At 41.9% G+C, this 26,167-nt stretch overlaps 3 protein-coding genes across 3 annotated transcripts; 2 read left to right on the top strand and 1 right to left on the bottom strand.

The window, feature by feature from the left end:
* Positions 1–2,383: 2,383 nt before the first annotated feature.
* Positions 2,384–3,608, top strand: LOC126373424 (inhibin beta chain). Its single transcript, XM_050019582.1, has 2 exons — positions 2,384–2,606; positions 2,663–3,608. The coding sequence occupies exons 1-2, from the start codon at positions 2,384–2,386 to the stop codon at positions 3,364–3,366; spliced, it is 927 nt and encodes a 308-aa protein (XP_049875539.1). The 3' UTR covers positions 3,367–3,608.
* A 5,744-nt stretch (positions 3,609–9,352) lies between these two features.
* Positions 9,353–24,017, top strand: LOC126373129 (probable tubulin polyglutamylase ttll-15). The gene is made up of 11 exons (XM_050019151.1): positions 9,353–9,486; positions 10,213–10,284; positions 11,302–11,745; positions 12,686–12,844; positions 13,154–13,305; positions 15,376–15,538; positions 16,018–16,104; positions 16,382–16,534; positions 17,026–17,096; positions 23,044–23,257; positions 23,862–24,017. Exons 2-11 carry the CDS (start codon positions 10,264–10,266, stop codon positions 23,967–23,969), a joined length of 1,572 nt encoding a protein of 523 aa, XP_049875108.1. The 5' UTR covers positions 9,353–9,486; positions 10,213–10,263; the 3' UTR covers positions 23,970–24,017.
* LOC126373108 (integrator complex subunit 11) lies at positions 23,980–26,158 on the bottom strand. The gene has a single exon (XM_050019110.1). It carries the CDS (start codon positions 25,868–25,870, stop codon positions 24,083–24,085), a length of 1,788 nt encoding a protein of 595 aa, XP_049875067.1. The 5' UTR covers positions 25,871–26,158; the 3' UTR covers positions 23,980–24,082.
* Between the last annotated feature and the right edge of the window lie 9 nt (positions 26,159–26,167).

Here is a 26,167-nt window from a genome sequence, read left to right as displayed (position 1 = left end):
CAGTTAAATGACCAGGTCAAACGTTCACTTTCCGCAATGAAAGTCTTGTACTAAATAAAGTGAAAAACGGGGTAACTTTTTTTACGGTTCCGTATATCAAAAAGAATAAACGAAACCCTTATAGGATCACTTTGTTGTCAGACCCGTATGTTTACCATATAGTTGACCATCATGTTAGAGGACACAATCCTTCTGTCGGTTTAAACGACACGCCTGGGAACACAAGCAGCTGAAGGCGTTCTATATTTGAATTTGCTCTCAATCCAGCATACCCAGCACCCCGTGACACTAAAATACAAAAATCTCATTCTTGTCTTGTACCGTCTAACGCGTAAGTGCGAGCGAGACACAGTCTACGCGCTTTCCTCCTTACTCCTTAGCGGAAGACCCAGAGGGTAAGATCGGCGCTCGATAGGAATTCTTGCGGGGCGAAGAGTTAACGTTCTGTATGTAGCAGGGACTTATATGGCCACCGCAGATGATCAGACCGTCAGTTCCATTTTTAAATACCTGTCATTATTTTTTTTATGACTTTGATTTGTTTTTTTTTTCTCTAATTATTTTTAATCTTAGTGTACTTCTTTTATATTCTTTTCCATGTAGTTTCTGTCTTTTGTTAAATGTAATGTACCTGTCTGTCTGTGTCTGTGGTGTCCGAACATAATAAATGTTTCTTTCTTTCTTTATATTATTCTACATTTTATGATATACAGGGTGTTAGTAACATCGTAACGAATACTCAGAGGGATGATTCAGACCATGATTCTGAGTTAATATCAAGTGGAATTTTCCGTCGCAAAATTCATGTTATTTTTTTAGTTTTTTTTTAATTATGTTCAATTCTATACTTTTGCGATGGAAAATTCCACTTGATATAACTCAGAATAATCAGCTGAAATATCCCTCTCAGTATTCGTTACGATGTCACTTACACCCCATACCAGTACATACAGTAGCCATACAAGTAGGTATGGGTGTTAGTGACACTGTGACGAATACTGAAGGGGATGATTCAGACCATGATTCTGAGTCGATATCAAGTGGAATTTTCTGTCGGAGAAGTCATGAAAATTTTAGAGCTTATTTAAATTATTTTCCGTTCCATACTTTTGCGACGGAAAATTCCACTTGATATCAACTCAGAATCATGGTCTGAATCATCCCTCAAAGTTTTCGTTACGATGTCACTAACACCCTGTATATATGTGTGTGTCTCTCTCCCTATCTATCCATAGGGAAGGCCCGTGCCCCAGCAGTGGGGACGTTAATGGGCTGATGATGATATGTGTGTGTATCACTATAATATGTTCCGGCCAAGTAGTTAATGACACCTGCGTCAAATCTACAATAAGTCACGTCAAAAAAAAAACTATAATATGATCTTACGATATGATGACTTTGTGATCCCTAGTTTGGTTAGGACATTACAGGTTGATCACCTGATTGTACGAAAGCAAGATGATCCGTGCTTCGGAAGGCACGTTAAGCCGTTGGTCCCGGTTACTACTTACTGATGTGAGTGAGTAATCGTTACATGAGCCATGGGCATTTGGCGGCTCAATAATAACCCTGACACTAGGGTTGATGAGGTAGGTAATTCACCTCACAACCCACACGATAGAAGAGAAGACTATAATATGGGGTGCTAGGATTGTGAACAGATAATCAGGTTTCCGATTCAGCGATGAGGATCAAAGCACATTTCATTTCCTGTAAACTGGCTATACTTGAGCGCATTGTTTATATTCCACACGTCACGTTGCGGGCGATCACACACCTCGCCGCACCGCCAGTGCCGAGTATAGATACCGTCCCCGGGTTGTAAATGTAATGGCTCGGAAGAATCATCGCGCGCTCGCCTTTACATGTCGCCCATTGGTATTATGATTATCTTATACCTACTCCTTGATCATCTCCCGGGCACGTAAGACCAGACACTGAGATTGAGTCCTCTCTCGTGAATATGAAACACCGTTATATGGTCCACGTTAGGACTGCCTACTACGGGCGTGAGTTAATGTTTGTGTCATCACTAATTTAAGAGCCACGCTCTTGTCGGTGGAACATCCTCCATACTACTTTTTTAGGGAAAAATAGAACAGCGGTTTGCCTTCTACCCCGTAGTACTCAGTTTGACGCGAATGGGATGGCACCCAGAGTAGTCTATTACAAAGCCGTACTAGGACTCCTGTCCTCCGCCTCTGAATAGTATCTGTCATATGTGTGCGCCGAGTCTAATATAAGGTTATTCTTCCACAGGCCAGCAGCACTCCCGATGGCGTGGATCACGGCCCTCCACGATGGACTACACCGCTAACGCGTTTTATTATCTTTCCAAGTCTTCCGTGTATGTGGCCGGGATGTGCTGATAAGCTTTAAAGGAATGGCAATGAAGCTTAAAGGGATTCGTGTAGGCAATTTGGTAAGAAGTGGCCGTGCAGGCGGCACCGCGCGGTCGGGAGCGCGGCTCGGGCTCCGCCCCGTGACCCCGGCCGCGCGCAGTCCGCAGCCACGGGCGCCCCCCGCCTGCCGCCACCGCCCTCCGCGCCTTCCACAGCCCTCCCGCCCGCAATACCGCATGGGTCATTTCACCGCAGGCAGGGACCGTAGGGCCTCACACACTCCTCACGAGAACATACCGTGAAAGATACCGTGTTCACAGGCAACACTCTTAATGGACAACGGCTGATCGAGTTCCGGCTCGGCGCGGAGGCCGAGCAGAGCGAGGGGCTCGGCGTGGCGTCCGCCGAGCTGATGGTGCGCGCCGAGACCGCGCACACGCGCCGCGTGCGCTACACGCTGTGGGCGTTCACGGTGGCCGCCAACGGCAGCGTGGGCGCGCTGGCGGGCGCGGCGCGGGCCGACGCGGGCCGCGCCTGGCAGCGGCTGGACGTGACGGGCGCGGCGCGGCGCTGGGCCGCGGGCGGGGCCGCGGCGCCGCTGCGGCTGCTGCTGGACTGCAGCGGCTGCGGCGGCCGCGTGCGGCTGCGGCTGGGCGGCGGCACGGCGGCGCGGCCGCTGCTGCGCCTGCGCCTGCGCCCGCCGCCGCAGCGCCGGCGCCGCGCGCTGGACTGCGACGCGGCGGCACGCGGCCGCTGCTGCCGCCAAACCTACTACGTGAGCTTCCGCACGCTCGGCTGGGACGACTGGATCGTGGCGCCGGAGGGCTACTACGCCAACTACTGCCGCGGCGCGTGCGCGGCCAGCTACCACTCGCAGGTGGTGGAGGCGGCGCGGCTGGAGCGGGCCGCGTGCTGCGCGCCGGTGCGCTTCTCGGCGCTGTCGCTCATCTACTTCGGCGCCGACTCGAACATCATCAAGCGCGACCTGCCCGAGATGGTGGTGGAGGAGTGCGCGTGCCCGTAGCGCCCGCGCCGCCCCCCGCGCAAGCCGCTGTACACACCGCCCCGCCGCCGCCGCCGCTCAGCGCTTCTGCCGCTCTCCCGTCTGATTTAATCCGAATCGATTATAAATAATATTCTCGACTTGTGTAATACTTTGTTCCTCACGTTCGAAAGACTATATCCTACGATCGAATAACCGGGCGGGCGCGCGCGCGGCCGGACCTGCGCCGCGACGCTGCGCGGGCGCTCGCTCCCTCTAAATAATTTAATACGCCATTTTCTTTCACCCCGTTTGGTGATCGCTTGTAATTATTGTAAACTGTATTATAATAATTATTATAATTATCTATAATTTATAATAATAATAAATCAACTTTTTCATAATTATTACTACTTCTTTCATTCACCTACTGTATGTACAATACCCGTAAATAGTCTGAGCAAACTAAATTGTACACTACTTACAAAACATCAGAGTAAACTGATAATGGTACGGCTTCAGCGTCACCTTCAGCCTGGTTAGGTTGCTACCGCTGCCGCTGGGGCCCTCGACAAGTGGAGACATACGCCAACAGAGAAAATCCTAATCAGATGAAATCAAAGGACTCCTGAAGTTAAAAAGAAGTAGATAGATATAGATACCTAAGACACGCTACCTCTGATCCATTTACTGGGCAAAGGTAGAGCCACAAGTTATTGTGAAGACAACTCGCAGACACTTTCAATACGAAGTCCTATGTTGAACAATATGGTAACAGATGATGAAGAATATTAAGTAAGTAGGTATAACTTAGTGCCAGTTATAATATTCTTCACAGCGCTTAGAGCAATAGAGCCGCAATTACCTAATTACACGAAGAAATCTGCCAATAGCTGCTGCTCATTAATACTCTAACGTGTGATGGCGTCGCTGACGGGAACAACACGGATTTGCTTTTTGGTTTTTTTTTTGACGTGACTTATTGTAGATTTGCCGCAGGTGGCATTAACTACTTGGCCGGACAAATGGGGAGCGCTGAAGGCTCTCACCCGGTACAACGTTTAAGACAACAGGCCTGAGCACCCTCAGGGCACCCCCAGTTGGGCGCGAACCTCGGCTCAGGGCGTCGTCTGAGAGGAAAAATATTTGAAAAAATTAATCGAACCTAGTGGGTCGATAGCGATAAGCGCTGATTGAAGGAAGTCGGCGACCACGCCGGCGGGGTCGGTATTTGTTTTATAGGTTTCCGAGTCTCAAACGGAGAAACAGTGCTCGGGATCATTTTGGTGTCTGTCTGTCTGACTGTAAAGACCCCTTTTCTCACAAAGTCAAAGCCTGGGAATCCTTGGGGCGTGAGTCGAACTCGCTCTTAACTGGATTTTTTCCAATGTAGGTATTTACGATGTTTTTAATAATACAAAGATTTAAACATAAACAGTGTTACTACAAAACACAAACTAAAAATAAACTAGGTTTGAAATGGTATTTCGCGCCACGAAAGAAGTCGACAGATTTTAATGAAACTAACTTGACAAGTCATAATAATTCTATGCAAAATCTGCGACAGTAGCGCCGCGACCTTGGGACTTTTTTCGTATACGGATTATATTTTAAACATTGTTTATCTTTTAGTCTTTGTTTTGTAGTAACACTGACAGATTCTACCTACTAAAATATAGAATTGTAGCGTTGACAGCGACTCTCCCAACGGCGATTCTCGCAGGCTCGCCGTAGCGGGGGTCTGTTTACGCCAAGTGGCTTGACATCCCGTCTGTCATTTGCATGTACAGTTCAAAACACAATTCTAATCACGCTACACACAATATTTTTCTTAGACAGTATGAGGACTCGATTGTGTAACATATAATGGCTCGTCGGCATGACAAGAGCCGCGGGTTCAAATCCCGTCCGATGTAACATAATAACATAAAGTCACACCTATCGTGGAAACCACGTGATTGATATCACGTCACGGCTACTTGACAACCTAGTCAAGTGATATACTTTTTACGAAACGTCAAAACGAAAGTTTTCTTTAGAGTGTTTATGGAATTGGTTCTTGATGGACTGTGAAGGTGGACCGACGATCTGGTAAAGGTCGCGGGAAGCCGCTGGATGCGGGCAGCGCAGGACCGATCGTCGTGGAGATCCTTGGGGGAGGCCTATGCCCAGCAGTGGGCGTCGTACGGCTGATGATGATGGACTGTCCTGTGACGTCATCAATAAAAGCGGTCACTTAATTCATAAATAAAATTCGAAAATAAGTCGAAACGTAAAATGAGAATGATTGTTTATCGTCGTAGACTGGCCTCTATTTATAGATTAGTATTTTATAATTTATCTTTGACCCAGGCAAATACCCAATTACCTGCAATCCAAACATGAATTCAGGGTTTATCGCGCGACAGCCCGAGTCGGGATTAGGACACTGCAGGGCTATCCGGATTCCGGAGTCCGTTGGAAATAAAGATTTATTTTGCCTCTGTGAAATAATGCAGTCTAGTTGTGAGTATTGAAGGGTGCGCGGTCCGTTGCGGGAGCCCCGCCGCCGTCAGCGGAGGCGCCGCGGCGACGGTGGTCGCGGTCGATAGCGGCCGGAGACACGCCGGAGACACGCCGGCGCCGGCCGCCGGCTGGCAGCCGTGCGGTAGCCTGTAGCCTACGCACGTTTATACTACATACACACATCATCATCATCAGCCCATTATCGTCCCCACTGCTGGGGCACGGGCCTTCCCTATGGATGGATAGGGAGATCGGGCCTTAAACCATCACGCAGGCCCAGTGCGGATTGATGGTTATTAACGACCGCCAATGCAGCCGGGACCAACGGCTTAACGTGCCTTCGAGCTCCTTACATACACACAGATAAACACATTTATTTACTTACATTTCAGGACATAGTGCAGAAGTGCCAATACGCCGTGAAACTTTCATAATAAGACTTAAGGTATCTTAACTATGTATACAAACCGTAAACAATATCAAAACATACCTATTTCACACATCATTAATCATCTCGCAGAACCTCAGACACTTACGACACACATATAACATAAGCTCACCGCTATATCCCAATTGGGGTAGGCAGAGGTATTTCCATCGTAAGATTAAAATAAAAAAATAAAATAATGTTTATTGTGATACACAGGTTTACATAACACAATCATAAATAAAGTTTTCCATCACAAAAGGTAACAAGCGCAGCATATGCCGAGATGAAATATCTCGACGCTGGTTTTCAGCCTGCACCTGTGTTGGTGATTAACTAGAAATACTTACTTAATTTCTGTTAGACCAACGTGAATCGCGAAATTATAGAAAGTAACTATTTAAGTATTATAAAAGGACAGTAACAATAAAAAACAACGCGTTCGTTAATTCGTCTGCGTAATGCTGAAAGCATCTCATTTATTTTCATTAGTAAGTTTTGATACATACATACATATATAAACTCACGCCCGTAATCCCAAATGGGGTGGGCAGAGCCACAAGTAATCAAAGACAACTTGCAGCAAAAAAAAAATCTTATGGCGTCATCAAAATAATTGTTTCGGAAATCAAACTTGAACCTCCAGCTCGTGAGATCAGCGCTCTAACCACTAGGCCCCAGAGAGTAACATAAAATAATCTTAGACTTAAGTATATCTAACATTATTTTATTATGTAATAAAAGTAAGTAAATTAATAAAATGTTGGTGATCAGCCAGCTACATACCAGCGGCGTCGTCGCCGGCGCCCGTCCGCTCGTCTACCGCGGTTGTAAACACCATGCAGCATCCCCCCCCTACACCATGCTATACTTCCACGCACTAGGGATTGACGACAGGAATAATACATGTCAAAATAGATATCGATATTTTACACCCAAGGCCTTACCGCTATTGAAAAATAAATAAATTGAAACTATATTTCCAAAATCACATTTGGATGTCATTAACTAAACCTCGCCTCAATCCAGGTAAAAATGTGTCAATAAAGGACTTTTGCAATCGAAGGATATCGAGATTGCCCAACAGTGGGCATCCTTGACCGGGTGAGAGACTTCAGCTTTCCCCATTTGTCCGACCAAATGATTTTATAAAATTGATACCATTCAGATTTATAATAACTACGAAAATCATCCCTAAAGCGTTATCCTGTTCTCGTTCTTGACCTGAAGATTTAGCACTTTTACAGATTTAGTTCTTTACAAGCATTGGCCGACCTGACATATCAATCCCAACAAAAACATTTTCATGTAAAATGTGTCAAGACGATATCATATCGATCATAATGTCAAAAAGTGATCAGATCTCATGTAGAGCCAAGCTTTTAACTCTACACGGGCTAACTATATACAAACCCAATGTTTACTTTGCCTTGCGCTTCGCTTTCCTCGTCTTGGCGGGGGCACTCCCGTGCCCCCAGATATCATCGTTCAATGGCTAGTGCCAATGCCAATCTGACGTTCCAACCCGAAGGGAAATCCAGCACAAATACAGGTTAGGTCACATAGCTTACATTTCTTGGGTAGTTACGTGTGTGGGTTTCCTCACGAAGTTTTCGTTCATCGTATTTTGTTTTATCGATACTGTTTACGCACTGTATCTTTACTAGCCGTCTCATACGAACCCACTTGCCAGGATTTCAGTTACTGATACTATATTTCTTATCAACCGATACGGATATGGAATGTCACATAAAATAATAGTCCATTACTCACCGAAGGAAGAGTGACCGATTATTTGAATTTAGATTCGTAAATTATTAGGTATTGAACAAAAATAAAACAAAAACAAAAAAAAAAACAAATTCAACAACAACAAAAAAATAACTTAAGACTTGAATTTTATAACTTTACAATACGTGTACTGTTGATATAATTATTTATATAAATAAAATAAATAAAAACGTATTGCTTATTTTTTATTACGCAGATTTTAAAGTCAGCTTATTTTTTTCCTCGCTTAGAGTGGGAAAAGGACATGGGGTGATGACCTATTTTTGAAGGCCTTAATTTTCTAAGTTTAAACTCAAGTCTCCGTCTTTTAATCCTAACGTTATCAATTGCTGGGATGCATAATTTCTCCTCCTCGCGATCTTTTGCAGCCAATGTAGCTTGCTCCCGATCATGCCGAGTGTGATAATAGTTTAACATACATAGGTCTGCCATTTTCCACCACTATGGAATCCCATCTGCTTCGAGGATCCTGACTCCCGGACTGAGACTACTGGGAATAGGGAATCCTAGTTTTTTCTTAATAGTTGAAATTCAGGCCTGCTTCTGTCAGGGAGTTATAAAACAGTGTTTCTGTGAAAAAGTCACATAAACTCTCTTTATTTTTCACTTTCCTTCCAGCGTCTGCAATAATTGGAACACTTCCATAGTACTTACTCATAAGTTTATATGTACTTAATACAAACTGGACTTAAAAAAAGAAAGGAAAACATGAAACAGTAGGACTAGGGCCCTGTGCTAGGAGGTTTTCTGGCCACGTCTTTCCCTCAGCGATGCAGCTTCCTATGTGGTAGTAGTTATACAGCTAGTTACATAATATGTAATTTAATTTTTGACGTTCAAAAAGCGCTAACTATGTAAGCCAATTTTAAAGAATCAATATTTTAGATATTTTTTTCCGTGCTTCGGAGAGCACGTTAAGCCGTTGGTCCCGGCTATTAGCCGTAAAAACACCTCCACCAACCCGCAGTGAAGCAGCGTGGTGGAGTATGCTCCATACCCCCTCCGGTTGATTGAGGGGAGGCCTGTGCCCAGCAGTGGGACGTATATAGGCAGTTTATGTTTATGTTTTATATTTTAGATATTTTTTTTCTTATGTATATACAAAACGAAATAGAGCCACGAAGTGTCATGATACCACCAACGCCGTGCAAATACCGTCGCCCCACTATGGCATATGACCTTAAAAGCCTCTGGTACAACGAGTTTTAGAAAGTGTTCTCCGTCCCTCTCACACGCCATACGTGGAACCCATGCTGCCTGTCTCTCTCTGATGCACGCTTAAGTTCATTTTCCGCGCTCGTGTGATCATCTGCGGCCGTATGAGAGTTTTTTTTTTAAATAAGTAGGTAAACAGTGATATTGTTTTAGTGTTATTCTAGTCAACCAGTATTAAATATTATCTACCGTGATATTACAACATGTAACATTCGATTTTGTTGGTAAGTAAGTGTGTAATTCTATAACCATATAATGAATAATAATACCTACTATACTTACTGTAAGTACTTAACTACTAAACTAATAGAAAGCTATATTTTTAACAGTTACAAGTGAGTAAATTAAATAGGTAATTAAGTAAGTAGGTATGTACTTTTTCACCTCTGGTGTCGCTGACATTAGTTATTATTGAACCGCCAAAGTCCCCTGACATGGCTCATGCAACGACTAAGTAGAAACCGGGCTTAACGTGCCTTCCGAAGTACGGATCATCTTATGTGAGATCTTGTAGTACTTACGCAAGCGGCTCTCAATGATTTTGGATTGAACGCAATTAACCCTTTATTATATAACCGGCTTCAAAAAAAGTAGGTTATCAATTTAAGCCGTGTATGCAACATTGTTGGAATTGCACAATATACGTATTATGTTAGTCTATGCGGGCTCTATATACAGGGTGTTAGTGACACCGTAACGAATACTGAGGGGGATGATTCGGACCATGATTCTGATTTGATATCAAATGGATTTTCCTGTTGGTAAGATCATGATATTTTTTGTGTTTTTTCTAAATTTTTTTCCGTTCCATACTTCTGCGACGGAAAATTCCACTTGATATCAATGCCTGAATCATCCCCCTCAGTATTCGTTACGATGTCACTAAACACCCTGTATATGTATAGGTGTACTTACCAAAAATATTTATTTTCAATGCTGTTTGTTTTCAGGTCTCTGACGTTAATACTTATAAACTGAATTTACACAAACCTTTAGCGAATATGGCAGACATTGAACTTAAGGTAAGTTTACCGCCTAATACCTTACTTGGACTTGTGGGTAATTGAGATGTGTTCAGATTAGATCGTTATTTAGATACGCTTACAGCGGCGTCGAAGTTTCTTAAGTAAATAAATATATCATCAACAGCTTCTGGTTCTGGTAAAACCCTCATGTCTGCCCCATAATCAACCTTATTGGTTCAGAGGACCCAGCCAAGTGACAAATCAGCTGCCTAAAGACCGACACAGTATGGCACAATATCAAAAAAAAATATGTTTTTACTTTCTTCACCTAGAAACGATCGGCGCTCTATAAAGTAGTCTAATCCTCATAGCGCTCCATCGCCTAGAGCCTGAATTATTTTAAAAAGTACCTAAGACCTACTTAGTAAGGCTCAAAAACAAAATCAAAACACAATATAACACATAAGCAGAGTATGTCGTACCTTCATACAAAACACCTCGTTTTACACAGATACTACACATTGATGTTATCGTACATGCCCATCTGTGTATGTGACTTCGACGCCATACGATTGCAGACTACAGTTTGACCGAGGGGGGGTGAGGTAAACCTTGCTCAGCACTGATGGGGACAACGGCCTCCGCGGTACAGTGGTTTGAGCGTTCGGCTCACGATCCGGAGGTCCCGGGTTCAAATCCCGGTGGGGACATATCACAAAAATCACTTTGTGATCCCTAGTTTGGTTAGGATTACAGGCTGATCACCTGATTGTCCGAAAAAGAAAGATGATCCGTGCTTCGGAAGGCACGTTAAGCCGTTGGTCCCGGTTACTACTTACTGATGCAAGTTAGTAGTCGTTACCCCATGTCAGGGGCCTTTTGCGGTTCAATAGTAACCCTGACACCAGGGTTGATGAGGTTGGTAATCCACGTCACAACCCACACCATAGAAAAAGACTGGTGGGGAGTGGAGAGTTGCCGTTCTATACGTAGTATTTTCCTCATTCCTCGCACGTAATACAAGTACAACAACGCATTACCATTTTTCATATCGGTATTTTTAATTACTTACAGAGAACTGAAAAACAAGAGATACCAGAAAAAGATTCTAACGCCAACGATATTGAAGAAGACGAGCACAAGAACAAAAAGGAAACAATTAGAAATAGTAACAAAAATGTCGAGAAAAGCACTTACTTATTCTTCCTCGTTTGCATATTAGGATTAATATTTGGGATAGCTTTAGAGATAGTCAAAGTTGGAAAGGATACCAAAGACACGAAGCCGAAGTACTGGGTGTACTCTGCTAGGCAAGACGTGGACAGCAGAGAAGGGTTGCTGAAACACGTGCACCTGGTGCTGGGGAGGCTGGGGTGGGAGAAGTCTACCAATGCGACGCCGTGGGACCTGCTGTGGTCGCACGACTGGCCCTTCACGGCACTGGCCCCGCATCTGTACCAGCTACAACCCCATCAGAGAGTGAACCACTTTCCTGGGACCGGATTTATCACCAACAAGGTACTAACGCTCTAACTTCTTCTTTAATAACGTTTCTATCAATTAGATTGGGTTATTTGCGCCTGTTTTCAGTGTTTGGTATATTATTTTTATCAAATGTACTCGTAATTCGATGAACACTCGAAAGTAATTTGTACGTATTATTGATGGCAATATAATGTTTTTGTTACCTTCTAGTTGTTCATGAATAGGATAAGTAACCGCATCCCTGTTGAACAGAATGCGAGTCAGTATCCATAGCATCCTGACCACCCAACTAGTCAAATCAGCTACTTTTTATTAAACGTCAAAACACGAAATTACTATGGCATTTGTACGAAAAAGCAACCTGTGACGTCATAGAAAAACGTGACATAATGTCGCACTTATTATTACATTTTTCTTTATTAAAATTCATAAATAAGTTAAATTGAAAAAACAAACTGTTAACTCTTTGTCACTTTTAGATCTGTCTTTATTTAGTAATCAGAATTTCATAATTTGTCTTTGACCTAGGAAACTACCCAATTGCAAATATGTGTGACAGTCGTTTCATTTATTTGAGCTCTCTCCCCTAGTTATAAGGTCCTAACATTGGTTAAGCGTAATAAATGGATCTGTGTTGTCTTTAAACAAATATTAATTTATATGTACAGTCCTGAGCAATATAATATACCCACTTTAGGACTCTGTCGCACTAACATTTTTGACATTTAGTGAGACTTACAGTTCAATTTGTCAAAAAAGTTAATGTGACATGGTACCAAAGTAAGCATATTAATGCTCGTGACCGTACTTAGGTTCCTTTTTGTTGATCGAATCGAATAGCCTAACGCACAGATTAGGTACTTAATAGAGTTCTACGTACTGAGGCCTCTTATTTGTAGTAAACACTAAAGAGTTTATGCAAATAATTAAAAAAAAAGTTTAACTTTATTTACTTAATGAAATATATTTTTAGGTAGACCTGGCTACATCGGAATCGAAATACATTCCGAAAGCATTCAGACTCCCGAAGAATAAGGAAGAATTCTTGAAGTACGCCGTGGAGAATAAGGACGTCATGTTTGTGGAGAAGAACAACCAGCATCGAGGAGTGGTGCTGAAGAATGTGAGCCAGGTGACGTAAACAATTTGTATACCTACGCCAACAGTCACTTCAGTACCCCGATGCTGACCCCACCAGACCACGACACTGGTCGACGTTTTCCCACCTACCGCTACTATGGACCGTTTCTCTCTGGCGACGTCCTGAGCTAAGATTAGCGTAAATTTTGTACCAGGTGAAAGCTCCCTATTTGTCCAGCCAAGTCAAAGTCAAGTCAAGCCAAAAAGCTGATAATAATTTTAATGTCAAGACGTTCAATTTAGTGTTCTTTGATGAAGAGACATTGGAATCACGATATTTACTTATTGGGTTTTTTTCCAGGTGGACCTCGCCAGCGGGGATAGTTTTGTCCAAGAGTACCTGCAGCGCCCGTTCCTGGTCGACGGACATAAGTTCGACATTGGCGTGTATGTAGTACTCACGTCTGTCGACCCCCTTCGGGCGTACTGGTATAAAGGCGATATACTGTTCAGGTAAGTTATACACGGCAGGAGTCGCACGCGCCGATGTAATCGCATTTTATAAATCTTAGCATGACATCGTATGCAGCGTCACGCACCTATCCGCGCCGAACATCATCTGAGGCAAACAAACCTTATAAGTCATACCTAAAAAGCCGTTAATTTTTAAACGTAAATTAATCCTGGACAAATAGAGAGATTCCGATATCAAAAACATAAACAAGCGGCAAAGAAAGAGGGTAGACAGACATGTCTGCCCGTAGAAAATTATGGATCTACCTACTCCACTCCAATCCCGTGATCATGGCACTTGCAACAGTGTCGAAATATCGGGAGTCTCATATCCCCATTTAAACGCGGTAAGAACCCGTTATTATGTGTTTTAATTAGAGAGATAGAGTGCAGATGACACCCGTGCCGGATCGTTCTTGGCTCCAAGGTTGTCCATCGCTGTGCAGCGAGGAAATGCGGCTAGTGTAATGGGCACCCTTGCGCCCATTAGTCAGGGGCGGACTTTTTGACTAGTGCAGTAAATAGCACAATTATTATTATTATTATTAAGCCTTAAGTAACACTAGTATAAATGCAATGTCCTGCAAAATTGCATAAGTAATTTGACTGCAGGATCAGAGTCTCACTAAGACATGGTTAAATTACGAAAATTAAGAAATAGGTACCTGTGGTACAATGTCGTATAAATTGATTGTGCAAATTGTTTTTGATTTAATATACGCGCAGACGATCTACCACTCCTAGACCAGGATACCAACCTAACTACGTATTAATAAAATATATAAAAAAGCAATTGTAAAATTATAATCAAGACATAAACGCACATATTCATATATTCATATAATTTATTGGTAATAATTCGTATTACACGTCAAGATCAAAATTAGTCACAAATTCCAATACTTATTAAAAATTAAAATAAAATTGCATACTTACATGTTAGTTCCTCACTCAAAAACACCTGTTGTTTACGGGGCGCACGTGTTTTTTTTTTACGATGTTAAACTGCACGTGGTGTTTACTACGTTCGGATAGTTAGAGTGGGGGGTGCGTTTGACTTGCTTATAAGGCAGCTCGAGCAGCGCACGCGCCACTTACGCTCGAGACTTCGGACTGTACGGACCATACGATTTTGTGAGTGAGTGTTGGTAATAATTTATCAACGTTTATACTTTGTGGTTTTCTTCACCATGGACCAAAATGTGGATAAAGGGAGTGACGTCAGCAATGCTGACGAATTTTAATAGAAAACACGATGAAGCGTGGTCACTTAGGTTATTTTGCGATGTACCTCTGACTACCCCCATTGGGATATAGTCGTGAGTTCACGTTATGTTATCAAAAAGGCATCCTAAGGCTAGGCGTCTGTAAAGAATGATCGTGCGTCTGCGCCTCCCACAGTCATCATCAGGCAATATCGTCGTCACTTTGAATACATAAATAAGTAGGTATTGCTTGTTTTATAAGTACGACTTCAAATAAAATTAGAATGTGTTACGTGAATCTCAAGTAGATTAATCTAAAATAAAATGAATTTAAGTTTGCCTACCAGGCTCGACACCATCCATACTAATGGGTAAATGATTTAATATCAATATCAATGCGAAAGTAACTCTATCTGCCTTTTACGCGTAAACCACGGCGATTTTTAGTGCTGCGCGCTGCTCAGTCCCATACAGATATAAAAAAAACTGTCGTGACTTGAGTATAAAGTCTAGTGAACGTGGTACAGGCCGCATAGTGGGTGACAATTATCTTCTTCTTCTATCGTGTGGGTTGTAAGGGGATTACCAACCTCATCAACCCTGGTGTCAGGGTTATTATTGAGCCGTCAACGGCCCCTGACATGGTCATGACACGACTACGTACTTATATCAGTAAGTAGTAACCGAGCGAGCGAGACAGATAGTCTTTATGTCTTACGGGCTCAAGTGGGTACGCAGATCGGGGGTGGGGTAATGAAGCTCGTATCGGTGCGGGGCGGAAAATTACCCTTCTATGCGTATTATTATTGTTACCCGACTGCGCCGATGCAAAAAGGAGGGTTACGTGTATTATTTCATGCTCCAGGTTCTGCACAGAGAAGTACTACCCGTTCGACCCTCGAGATCTCAACAAGTATGTGGTGGGGGATGACTACCTGCCCGCGTGGAAGGTGCCTTCGCTCTCCCGCGCCTACTCTACTCTGGGCCTCAGCGTGAAGGACGCCTTCGACATCTATGCTCGCTCCCAGGTTTGATATACGTACTGCTACCGCCAGGACACTTCATACTAAAATTAATTCTTGCCGCCTTACCCCCTGCCATAGAATAAGGAATAATACACAACTCTCCGCTCCCCACCAGCGGCTGAAAAGGTTTACCTCGCCCCCTCTTGTCTTACTTTAATCTTCAATCGTAATCGTAATCATAATCGACATTTGATTTCAAAACATCGTTACGTTACATTGCCATAAATGACGAATACTTAAAATTGTCACATCGAAGCTTCGATTAAAAAGCTATATTGCAATTTGACATTTGCACATATAAAAGTGCGCAATGCAAACAAAATGTCAAATAGCAATATTGTTTTTTTTTTAGATGAATTGCTTCGATGTGGCCATTTTAACCCCGCAGATGTGTCAATGTTTGTGTGGGTGTGATGGGTCTGACTTATGTGTAATGCTACCTAGTGTTTGCACGTTTTTACCTTTTCAATGCTGTGTTCCAGGGCAAGGATCCTGACAGGATGTGGGAGGAAGTGCAGCAGTCCATTGCTGAAGTATTGCTCGCCAAGGAGAGGCACGTAGTCCAAGCTGTAAGTATCACGCCAATCCCCCATTGAGGTGGGCAGAGACCACGGAATTCCACACCGAATTCCGTATCGTGGTTAGTAGTCAAGTTACTAACCTAGTCTCTTCTTCTTCTATCGTGTGGGTTGTGAGGTGGAGTACTGACATAGCTTATGTAACGACTACTCACTTACATTAGTAAGAAGTAACCGGGACCAACGGCTTAACGTGCCTTCCCAAGCACGGATCGTCTTACTTACCTACTAACCTAGTAATAAACTTTTTTATTATTATTGTTCCAAGCTGAAGGAGTACCGGTCGCGGCACAACTTCTTCGAGCTGATGCGCTTCGACCTGGTGGTGGACGAGGAGCTGCAGGTGTATCTGCTGGAGGCCAACATGTCTCCCAACCTGAGCTCCGCTCACTTCGCCCAGAACCGGCTGCTCTACGAACAGGTATCTCCTCGGCCTTTGTAGTCTAAGTAGTTATTGAAATGAAAAAAAAAACGAAATGAAATGAAAAATATGTATTTCCCCACACACACAAAAAAAAACTATGACTAATTACAAGTTGCATTAATTGTTGGTATATTTTGTGACGAGCCAATGCCTAAACAAAGTTGATATTAGTTGTTTAGTCTCGATCTGGAGGTCCGGGTTTGATTCCCGACGTGGACGTTGTTGAAATAACTTTTTGAGGCTGTCCTTTAAAGCCGTCCGAATGTTCTTTTAAAATCCAAACACCACTGTATAACCATTGTGTCTGGATATCTCGGCGTTTCGAGGTTAAATCACCTAATTGTCCTAAATAGTACTCCACTAACCCGCAGTGGAGCAGCGGTGTAGTATGCTCCATACCCCCGCCGACTGGTTGAGGGGAGGACTGTGCCCAGCAGTGGGACGTATATAAGCTGTTTGTTATGTTAAATGTTTCCATATATCATCAGGTGCTCTATGGAACCTTCTCCCTGGTTGGTGTCGCATCCCCGCTGAACGGCTACCGTACTGACGATGCCAGGTGAGCTTTATTCAGATTAGTTTCAAAACTAACAAAAATAGTCTCCCTTATACAAAAAAAAGTACCTACCTGCGTAAGTCCTATAGGCTATAGTAACATTAGTATCATATTATACATCAATGCTAATAAAATGTTAGGTCCGCGGTAACCTAGTTGGAGAACGATTGACTTTCATTGTAAGAGTCCGGGCCTAAACCAGTGACTTAGGCTAGCTTTAAGTTAGTCAATTCAGTTACTTTTTACCAAAAGTCAAAACACAAAATTACTTACTATGGAATTTGTATGAAAAAGCACAATGTGACGTCATAGAAAAACGTGATAAAATGTCGGACTTATTATTAGGTTTTTATTGATTACAATTCATAAACAAGTTAAATAGAAAAAAGAATGTTTTTTGTTAGTTTTAGATTTTCATAATTATGACCCAGCTCAGTGGTGAAGGGAAACACCGTAAGGATAAACCCACAAAATTAGGTAAGCGGATCTCAGAAGAAAAACTGGATATTCGATGATGATGATAATCATAACATAAGCTGATGAACTAAGTACCCACTAAGTGTTTCAGGGACCATTTTGTTAGACCAACGCGATGTTGACGGCATAATAATTATAATCCACGTGTTTGATAAAGTGTTAAAAAACATCTCCTAAAACATTCATTGAGTTATCGGTGTCTCGGAAAGTAAAAATGAGTAAAGTTTCATTGGACGTAATGTCCATTTTAAGTCGTAAGGACGTGAGCAGAGTGTTGAATGGCTGTTGTCTCGGCCCACGGACTGTCGCGACAAATCTACTTACCTAATCATCTGCTTTTCGGCCAAGGTCATTTACCCCGCCACTGACGTACCTAGGCACTATATACGTAATCGTCCTACGTATTTATTTCATTTTCGTTATCACAAACATGTTCTCGAATAAGTGTTCGCACGCACACCGTACTTACTTATCGTTCCTGAAATAATCATCTTAGCAATATTTTTCCACGCGCTGAATAAACACAGGGATCATGGAAACTTGCAGGCGCATCAAATAAGTCAAGCAACCAAAAAATCTAAACTCTTACGGCTTTATAATTTTAGCTAATTGTATGCACACACGTTAATTATCCTAAATAAGTACCTAAAACAACTATTAAGTTATCAGTGAGTAAATATTGTCTGTCTGGCGGGAATACACATGCCTGTGGCTGGCACACTTGTTTAACAGTTCCATGCACGTGTCAGTTACTACTTTTTGACCCTACACCTTAACTGGTATGTCTGTACCTGGTAAGTAGATAAGTTAGGTACTTTTTGGTTTTCTGGCAGTAACTATCGTTCAATAGGAAGAAGAGGGAGGGAATGCGAGGGGCTGCCGAACTGGCTATACCGTGGAATTTTATTCAATTCCAACTTTTCTTTGTGAGGCAATATAGAGTATAGTTATATAAATAAATAAATAAATCTTTATTCGTTTTAGACAATATTTTCTTTTAAATGCTAGTTGACCCAAGCCCCCCTTTAAACTGGGAAGTCTGTGTTAGGAGGCTTGGCTCTTCCTTATCTTAACTTACTTAATTAGTGACTTATTATACCAAATATGTATGTATTATATCTATGTCTTTCCTTAATGTATATTTTTATATACGTAAGTAAGTACCTGTACTAGCTTTTCACCCGCGTGAACTTCGGTTATTAGTGATTATGTAGAAGTTATGAAAGGTATCTGTGAACTGATATTAGGCAGCCAAATTACTAAATTGTGTAACAGTATTCGATGTTTTTTTTTTTTTTCAAAAATAACGTCTAGGGCTCTGTGCCGAGGTTTTCCTAGCAGCTTCTTTTCCCCGGCTATACAAGTTGTGAGAAGCTGCAGTAATTTTAGGCAGATGAGACGTTCGTTATGTAAAAAATGACGATTCAAAATTTAACTGAAAGAAAGTATTTTTTTTATTTGAATTTGAATCGAGCGCGCCACGTTATTTTCCACCCTCTTTTAGTCCCCTTAAGGAATGATTTCGAAGATGAAACTATCTTCTGGACCCCAAACAAAATCAAAATCACTGACGCTTTTGTAACAATTGCATGCAAATTTATTCATAAGATGTACCCAGTTTTCATGTCGATTACTACGTAATTAGAAATCACGCAGTTCTATACTCTGTGATCATGTACGCTTCGCTCGGTATTACTGGCACGTGTATACCCACCTTTACACTACGTTACTTAAAACTAATATCGGGCGAATCTGGTCTAAACTTATCCCGACTAATTTAAACGCCCACGTGTGTAGACGTTATGTGTGTACACGATATCATCACCTATCGTATCAAGTCTGATTGAACTCATCTATATTCTCATCTATTTACCTTTCTACCCATCATCATTGTTTTCGTTGCCAACCGCCAAAATGACTTCTTTATTTGAAATTAATTCTGAACTAGAATCACTCGACACCATCAGTTCTTTCATTTGCAATCCTGAACAATGTAACAATTTGTTAGAGACTTATAAATCCAACTCCTTAAAAATCCTTCATCTTAATATCCGCTCCATAAACAAAAACTTTGATCAATTGACCGTCCTTTTATCAGTTATCAAAATAACATGCCATATGATAGTTTTGACAGAGTGCTGGCTTCAGAAATGTAGCAATTTACCCTCGTTAGATGGTTACACCACATACGCTACGACTAGAAACTCTAATCAAAATTCAGGAGTCGTCATCTATGTCAACTCATCTCTGACCCACTCTGTACTTGAACCAGAATATGAGTTCGCTGAAGGCCTTACATGTATTGTAGAAAACAAAGTTGCTATAATCTCTATCTATAGATCTCCTTCAATAGTGCAACATGAGAAATTTAAAAATTTTTTAGACAGCCTTGATAATGTTCTCCTGGGTCTAAAACAATATAACACTATAGCTTTGGTGGGAGATTTAAATGTGGATATTAAACCACACAATGAAGATAATTTTTCAACCGAATATTTATTATTAAATGCTACCCACGCATTATCACCAACACATCTGTTTCCTACCAGAGCAGATAACTGCCTTGACCATGTTTTACTTAAATCAAAACTCCCCTCTACAACTCTAGTATTAGACTCACACATTACTGATCACCAACCTATTTTGCTTTCTATTTTACTGAGTAAAAACATTGGATCCGAAACACATACCAAATCGATCATAGACTTTAATAATGTTCACCGAGAAATAGCAAATACGGACTTCTCTTACATACTGTTGATAGAAGATGCAAATCTTGCCACAGACGCCTTAATTTCCACTCTTTCTTCCATAATTAGTAAACATACTAAAACCTCTCTGGTACCCAGAAACAAGCGAATTCTTAAACCCTGGATAACGCCAGGCCTACTACGCTGCATACGAAATAGAGATCGCCTTCATAAAAAATCTAAAATTTCTCCAAATAACCAAATCATAAAAACTACTTACACACGATATCGCAACTTCTGTAACCAACTCCTGCGCAAACTAAAAAGACAATTCGAGAAGAGTGAACTACTTAAATCTAAAAATAACCCAAAAGCCACTTGGAAAACTATAAAGAAAATAACGTACATGAATAGACCTCGAAATCCTCCCCAGGAATTGCTTAAATTAACTGCGAATGTTCAATCCTCTTTAAACCTAGTAAACAGTTACTTTGTTGAAATTGGAAAAAAATTAGCACTTAAAATAAATCCCATGACACAAACTGACATAAGTAACTTTCTTACCCCTCTTAACATTCCCCAATCTATGGTTATTTTGGAAACAGACGAGGCCGAAATCGAAAATATTATCTTAAGTCTACGTTCCGACTCATCTACTGGATGGGATGGAATACCACCCAAGGTACTGAAAACAAACCGCCAATTCCTAATACCTGTTATCACTTACATCTGTAATCGTGCAATAAACTCTGGAATCTTCCCGGATTCCTTAAAAAAAGCCATAATTCATCCAATATTCAAAAATGGTGACAAAAATAATATAGCCAACTATAGGCCCATCTCTGTTCTTCCAACCTTATCAAAGATCCTAGAAAAACTACTCAATAAGAGACTTATTCAATACTTAAACAATACAGGTATACTCTCTGACCACCAGTACGGCTTTCGGAAAGGTATATCCACGGAAGATGCAGTATCCGATTTGGTCACCCATATAACCAAGATATTGGACTGTGGTGAAAAATGCGTGGGAATTTTTCTAGACTTGCAAAAAGCCTTCGACACCGTGTATATACCTTCTCTTCTTGCAAAACTTCACAATGTCGGTGTCCGTGGTATCACACTAGATATTTTCCGCGATTATCTCAGCAATCGTTCTCAGAGTGTCGCAATAAATGGGAGCAAGAGTGAAGAAGCCCAGATTGAATACGGTGTGCCCCAGGGATCCATTCTTGGTCCCACACTATTTCTTTTATACATAAATCAACTATGCAACATAAATCTCCCTAATTGTAGAATATTTACGTATGCTGATGACACAGCCGTAGTCATCCACGGTTCAGACTGGTCTGAGATAAAGTCAATTGCTGAGCATAACATTTCTAAAATTCGAGATTGGCTCTCTCAAAATCTCCTGTCACTCAACCTTTCCAAAACTTTCTTTATTCCCTTCTCAATCAGAAACAATACACAACCACCCCACAATTTTGAAATATACCTCCATTCAAATTGCTCAAATACTCACACGTGCAATTGCCTTGCCATATCTAGAGCTTCCAATATAAAGTATCTTGGTGTGTATCTTGACCAGAACCTAAACTGGAAACTTCAAATTGAGATGCTTACTACAAGAGTTAGACGACTTGTCCATATTTTTAAAACTCTCAGGCAATCGGCTGATATGGAGACTCTAAACGTGGTTTACTCCGCACTTTGTATGTCTATCTTAAGCTATTGTCTAACTGTGTGGGGATGTGCTGCAAAAACTGATTTCATAAAAGTGGAAAGAGCGCAAAGAGCTGTGCTAAAAGTCATGCATTCTAAACCTTTCAAGTTTTCTACTACCGCTCTTTACTCTATCGCTAAAGTTTTGACAGTTAGACAGCTCTTTGTGCTCCGCGCCATCATACGCAAACATCCTCAAGTTCCACCTCCTGACCCTTCTAAGAGGACCACTCGCACTAGAACCTGCCCTGTCCCGTTTCACAAAACCAAATTTTCTACTCGTCAGTTTCACTTTTCCAGTTTTATCATTTATAACTCTATAAATAAAAAACTAAACATTAGTACATTAAATAAATTCATGATTAGAAAGAAACTGTCTAGCTGGCTTCAAAACCTCACCTATGAGGAGACTGAAAGGCTATTACCTAATAATGTCTAACTTACACACCTAACCACACACACACAGACCCACACACGCACACGCACGCGCGCGCTAACACAGGCACACATGACATACACACACACGCTCAAACGACACACAAATGGTACATATTATTCTTGATGATGATGATGATTTTTTTTTTGTATTTCTATTGTATCTTGTTTCTTTTTTTATTCCTTTTTTTTTCTGGTTTGTACTTATTAGTGTTCAAATGGTCAATAACACTTCCTGTCTCATAATTAGCTGATGTAAGACACTGATTCCCAAGATACAGGCTTAAGCTTAGTTTGGGACTCAGGGTTTAACAATTAATTTGTGCAATCATGTGTAAACCCCAATTTGTAAACCTAAAATTGTACAAATCAATTTTATAAATAAATCAATTTTTATTTTTATTTTTTTTTTAACTTGAAAATTGATTAGCCAACTACCCACATATCGCTTAATTAATTTGGCAATAGGATAGAAGGATAGTTCTTTTTATTCTCTCAGTAGGGCTAACATGTGCAACGTGATAAAATTTTGTCATGGTCATTTTATCGATTTTGATGATAAAATAAATACCTACATCAGTGCTACAATGTGCCTGATTAAAGTACCTGTGTTTATTTTTCAGCGAAAAAGCAGCATCGGCAAGCATGGTATCGTCAGATAAGAACATCGCGGTGTGGGGCGCGGAGTGCGGCGCGTGCGGACCGAGCTGCGCCGCGCTGTGCGGGCTGTGCGCGCCCTGCGCCCGCGCCGCCAAGGCGCTGCGGCCCGCGCTGGCGGCCGCGCACCGAGAGCACACGCACCGCGCCGACTTCCGCCGCCTCTACCCGCCCGCCATGGTCCGTTACATACACAAGCGGTTATTATACTATCCAATGCGTCCTGCCAGATGCGTCAAGGTCTCGGGCTGCGCGGTCAAGATTATACAGTCTTTCGCAAATTGGTGGGCGTGAACGAGCGAGTCTTAGTAGCGTCGATTTTCCTGATCTCAACGAGCCCGTGAACTTATCGCATCGAGTGAATTAGCTAGTATAATAACCGCTTTACACAGACTCGCGTTCACTGTCTCTAGTGCGGTGGGCAGAGCTACAAGTAATCGGAAGAAACAACTTTTAGCCATTTTTGATAGGAAGTCACTGTGGTTTTGCATGTCTTGCACTTTTCATAGACGACGATAAGCTCGGTGACGCATGGGAAGGCACTTTGATTATCTTGTGCAGTACCTCTATCCCAATTAGGAAGATAGTCGTAGCTTATGGTACGTTAGATACGAAGTCCTCAAATGGATATAACGAATCAGGTATATTTATTGTGGTCCATCGTGTTAGAAAGGACACATTCCATATTGACGGTATTTACGACATAGATTGACATGGATGTAGATGGTGAAATTGAACGTGTTGTAAGATTTTTTTTTTTACATTATATTTATTCCTTTTCCAGAAACCAAATACGCCTCCACCGAATTTGGCGAACTTGACTCCAATGAACAGGCTGCAGCACCTATGGTACCAAGGCAAATGTAATATAGACATCACATGGTGTAGTTGAAAAATAAAAGTTATTTGTTCAAACTAATTTATTAAACTTTATTACAACAAAAAAGCAGTTATTACTTATAACATTATTTCCAAAGTATCACATGTACAACTTCATTTTTGACATCACTGTACCATGGATTGCAGTAATCCTAAGATGTAGCTTCCCAAATCTTCATCCTGGTTGGTCCAAGAGACATAAATGTTCTTTGTACTGTCGTCTTCCCCCTCCACTTTGATAAGAACAGACTCCACTGATATGTTCCCATCTGATATAGTAATGGTCCAGCCTTGGAGCTTCTCTGTCAGTAAAACCTTCAGTTTTTCAGCAGTTTTAACAGCAGGACCCGGATCATTGAAATGTACTGTACTGGTGAACCGCACAATATGTCTGTTGATACCAATTTCATCACACACTTCATCAATGTCCAACAAGGACAATCTATTATCCTTGACACACAGGATCCCGTGGATGACGCGACGCCGCTTCGGGTCGGGGGGCAGGGCGTTGTATCGCACAGCCTCAGCTTTCAGCAACCTCAAGGACACATCAATGGGAATCTTAGTTGGTGTATTGATTGTACATGTTTCTCCATTTGCGGGCATGTAACAAGGAATATTAAATTCCTTTTCTATTTTATCTTTGAGGAATTCCATTTTTTGGGCCTCACCATGCACAAGTAAAACATTTTTCGGTTCACAGTACTGTATCAGCTGCATTATACCTTTGGCATCAGCGTGTGCAGAGAAGGACATGTATTCCACTGCCATCTTTACCTCCACCACTTGACGGTTCTCAAACTCCACTTTCTTGGCTCCATTAAGAATTTTATGACCAACAGTTCCCTGAACACAGAACCCTGGCATAATCACCATGTTTTGTTCATACGGAGCCCATTTCTTGAATATGTTCAGTGACAACCCTGCGTGCAACATGCCTGGTGTTGCAAACACCACCATAGCTCCCGGATTATCTATGTATGATTTATCAAATGGCTTTATGTGTTTGAAATCAAACATATTTCTTTGTACAAATGTTTTCCTGATCTTTTGATTCGTCCATGTTATAAACATCTTATAGTAGTTGTTAGCTTTTTCAGTCAAGCCTAAAGCAAAATACACAGGGTATTTCAAATTCATTCTCTCCCAATATGTCTCCAGTAATATACAAAGCTCTTGTGCTCTGCCCAATGCAAACACTGGAATTAGAACTTTGCCTCCTTTTTCTACACACTCATGAACTTTTTTAAGAAAGTCTCTCTCTCTACAACGCTTTGAATCTCTTATGGTAGTCGCATAAGTAGACTCTGATATCAACAGGTCCGGTCGGCACTTGTCTATCCAGGCTGCACCTAGATGTCTATCAGGGGTCATGTTATAATCTCCAGTGTACACCACAGACTGTGACCCAACACGAATCCAAAACATGGCCGCCCCAAGTACATGACCAGCATAGTATGCTTTAATCTCCAAATCATTATCAACCATCACAGACTGATGTAATGTTACTGCTGTAACTTTCTTAATGCAATCCTTGATCATTTGTGAGGTAAAGAAGTTGGACTCTCCCTTTCTTTCAACTGCAACTTTCCTCATATCCTCTAAAAGTATGGGAGCAATTGCTTTAGTAGGATGTGTCATGTATATGGGGCCGGTGTAGCCTACCATTTCAGACATGTAGGGAAGAGCGCCACAGTGGTCGAGGTGGAAGTGGGATATAATAACACAGTCAATCTGGCTGGTGATGGGTCCCTCGGGCACGATGTACGAGAAGTCGGGGAAGCGGCGCTCATCGTTGTACCCCATGTGCATGCCGCAGTCCAGCATGATGTTCTTGCCGCCCATGGACAGCAGCAGGCAGCTGCGGCCCACATCCTGCCCGGCGCCAAGCGGCGTGATCTTGATGTCGGGCATGTCGACGACCAAACACACGCGTCAACAGGTTACACTCTTCACATTTGATATCGCCAAAACTGGTTCAGTAGGTATAGATAAGTGCTTCACGAACTTTTAATGTAGGCAATCCATTAAATATATACCTTCACAGGAAAAAAATATATCCGATTTACGACATTCCAAACACAATTCAAATGGCTAAGGCCTAAGGCTTAAAAAATACAGGTAAATGGTAAATAGGTACTCCGTGCGTGCTCTAGACAAAAGCGCAAAAACATGACGTCCATGCGTTTATGGCCTGGAAGCAAGTCATTT

This window comes from Pectinophora gossypiella, chromosome 15 (genome assembly GCF_024362695.1).
Source record: "Pectinophora gossypiella chromosome 15, ilPecGoss1.1, whole genome shotgun sequence".
Taxonomy (NCBI): Eukaryota; Metazoa; Arthropoda; class Insecta; order Lepidoptera; family Gelechiidae; genus Pectinophora; species Pectinophora gossypiella.
This window is presented reverse-complemented; position numbering and strand designations above follow the sequence as displayed.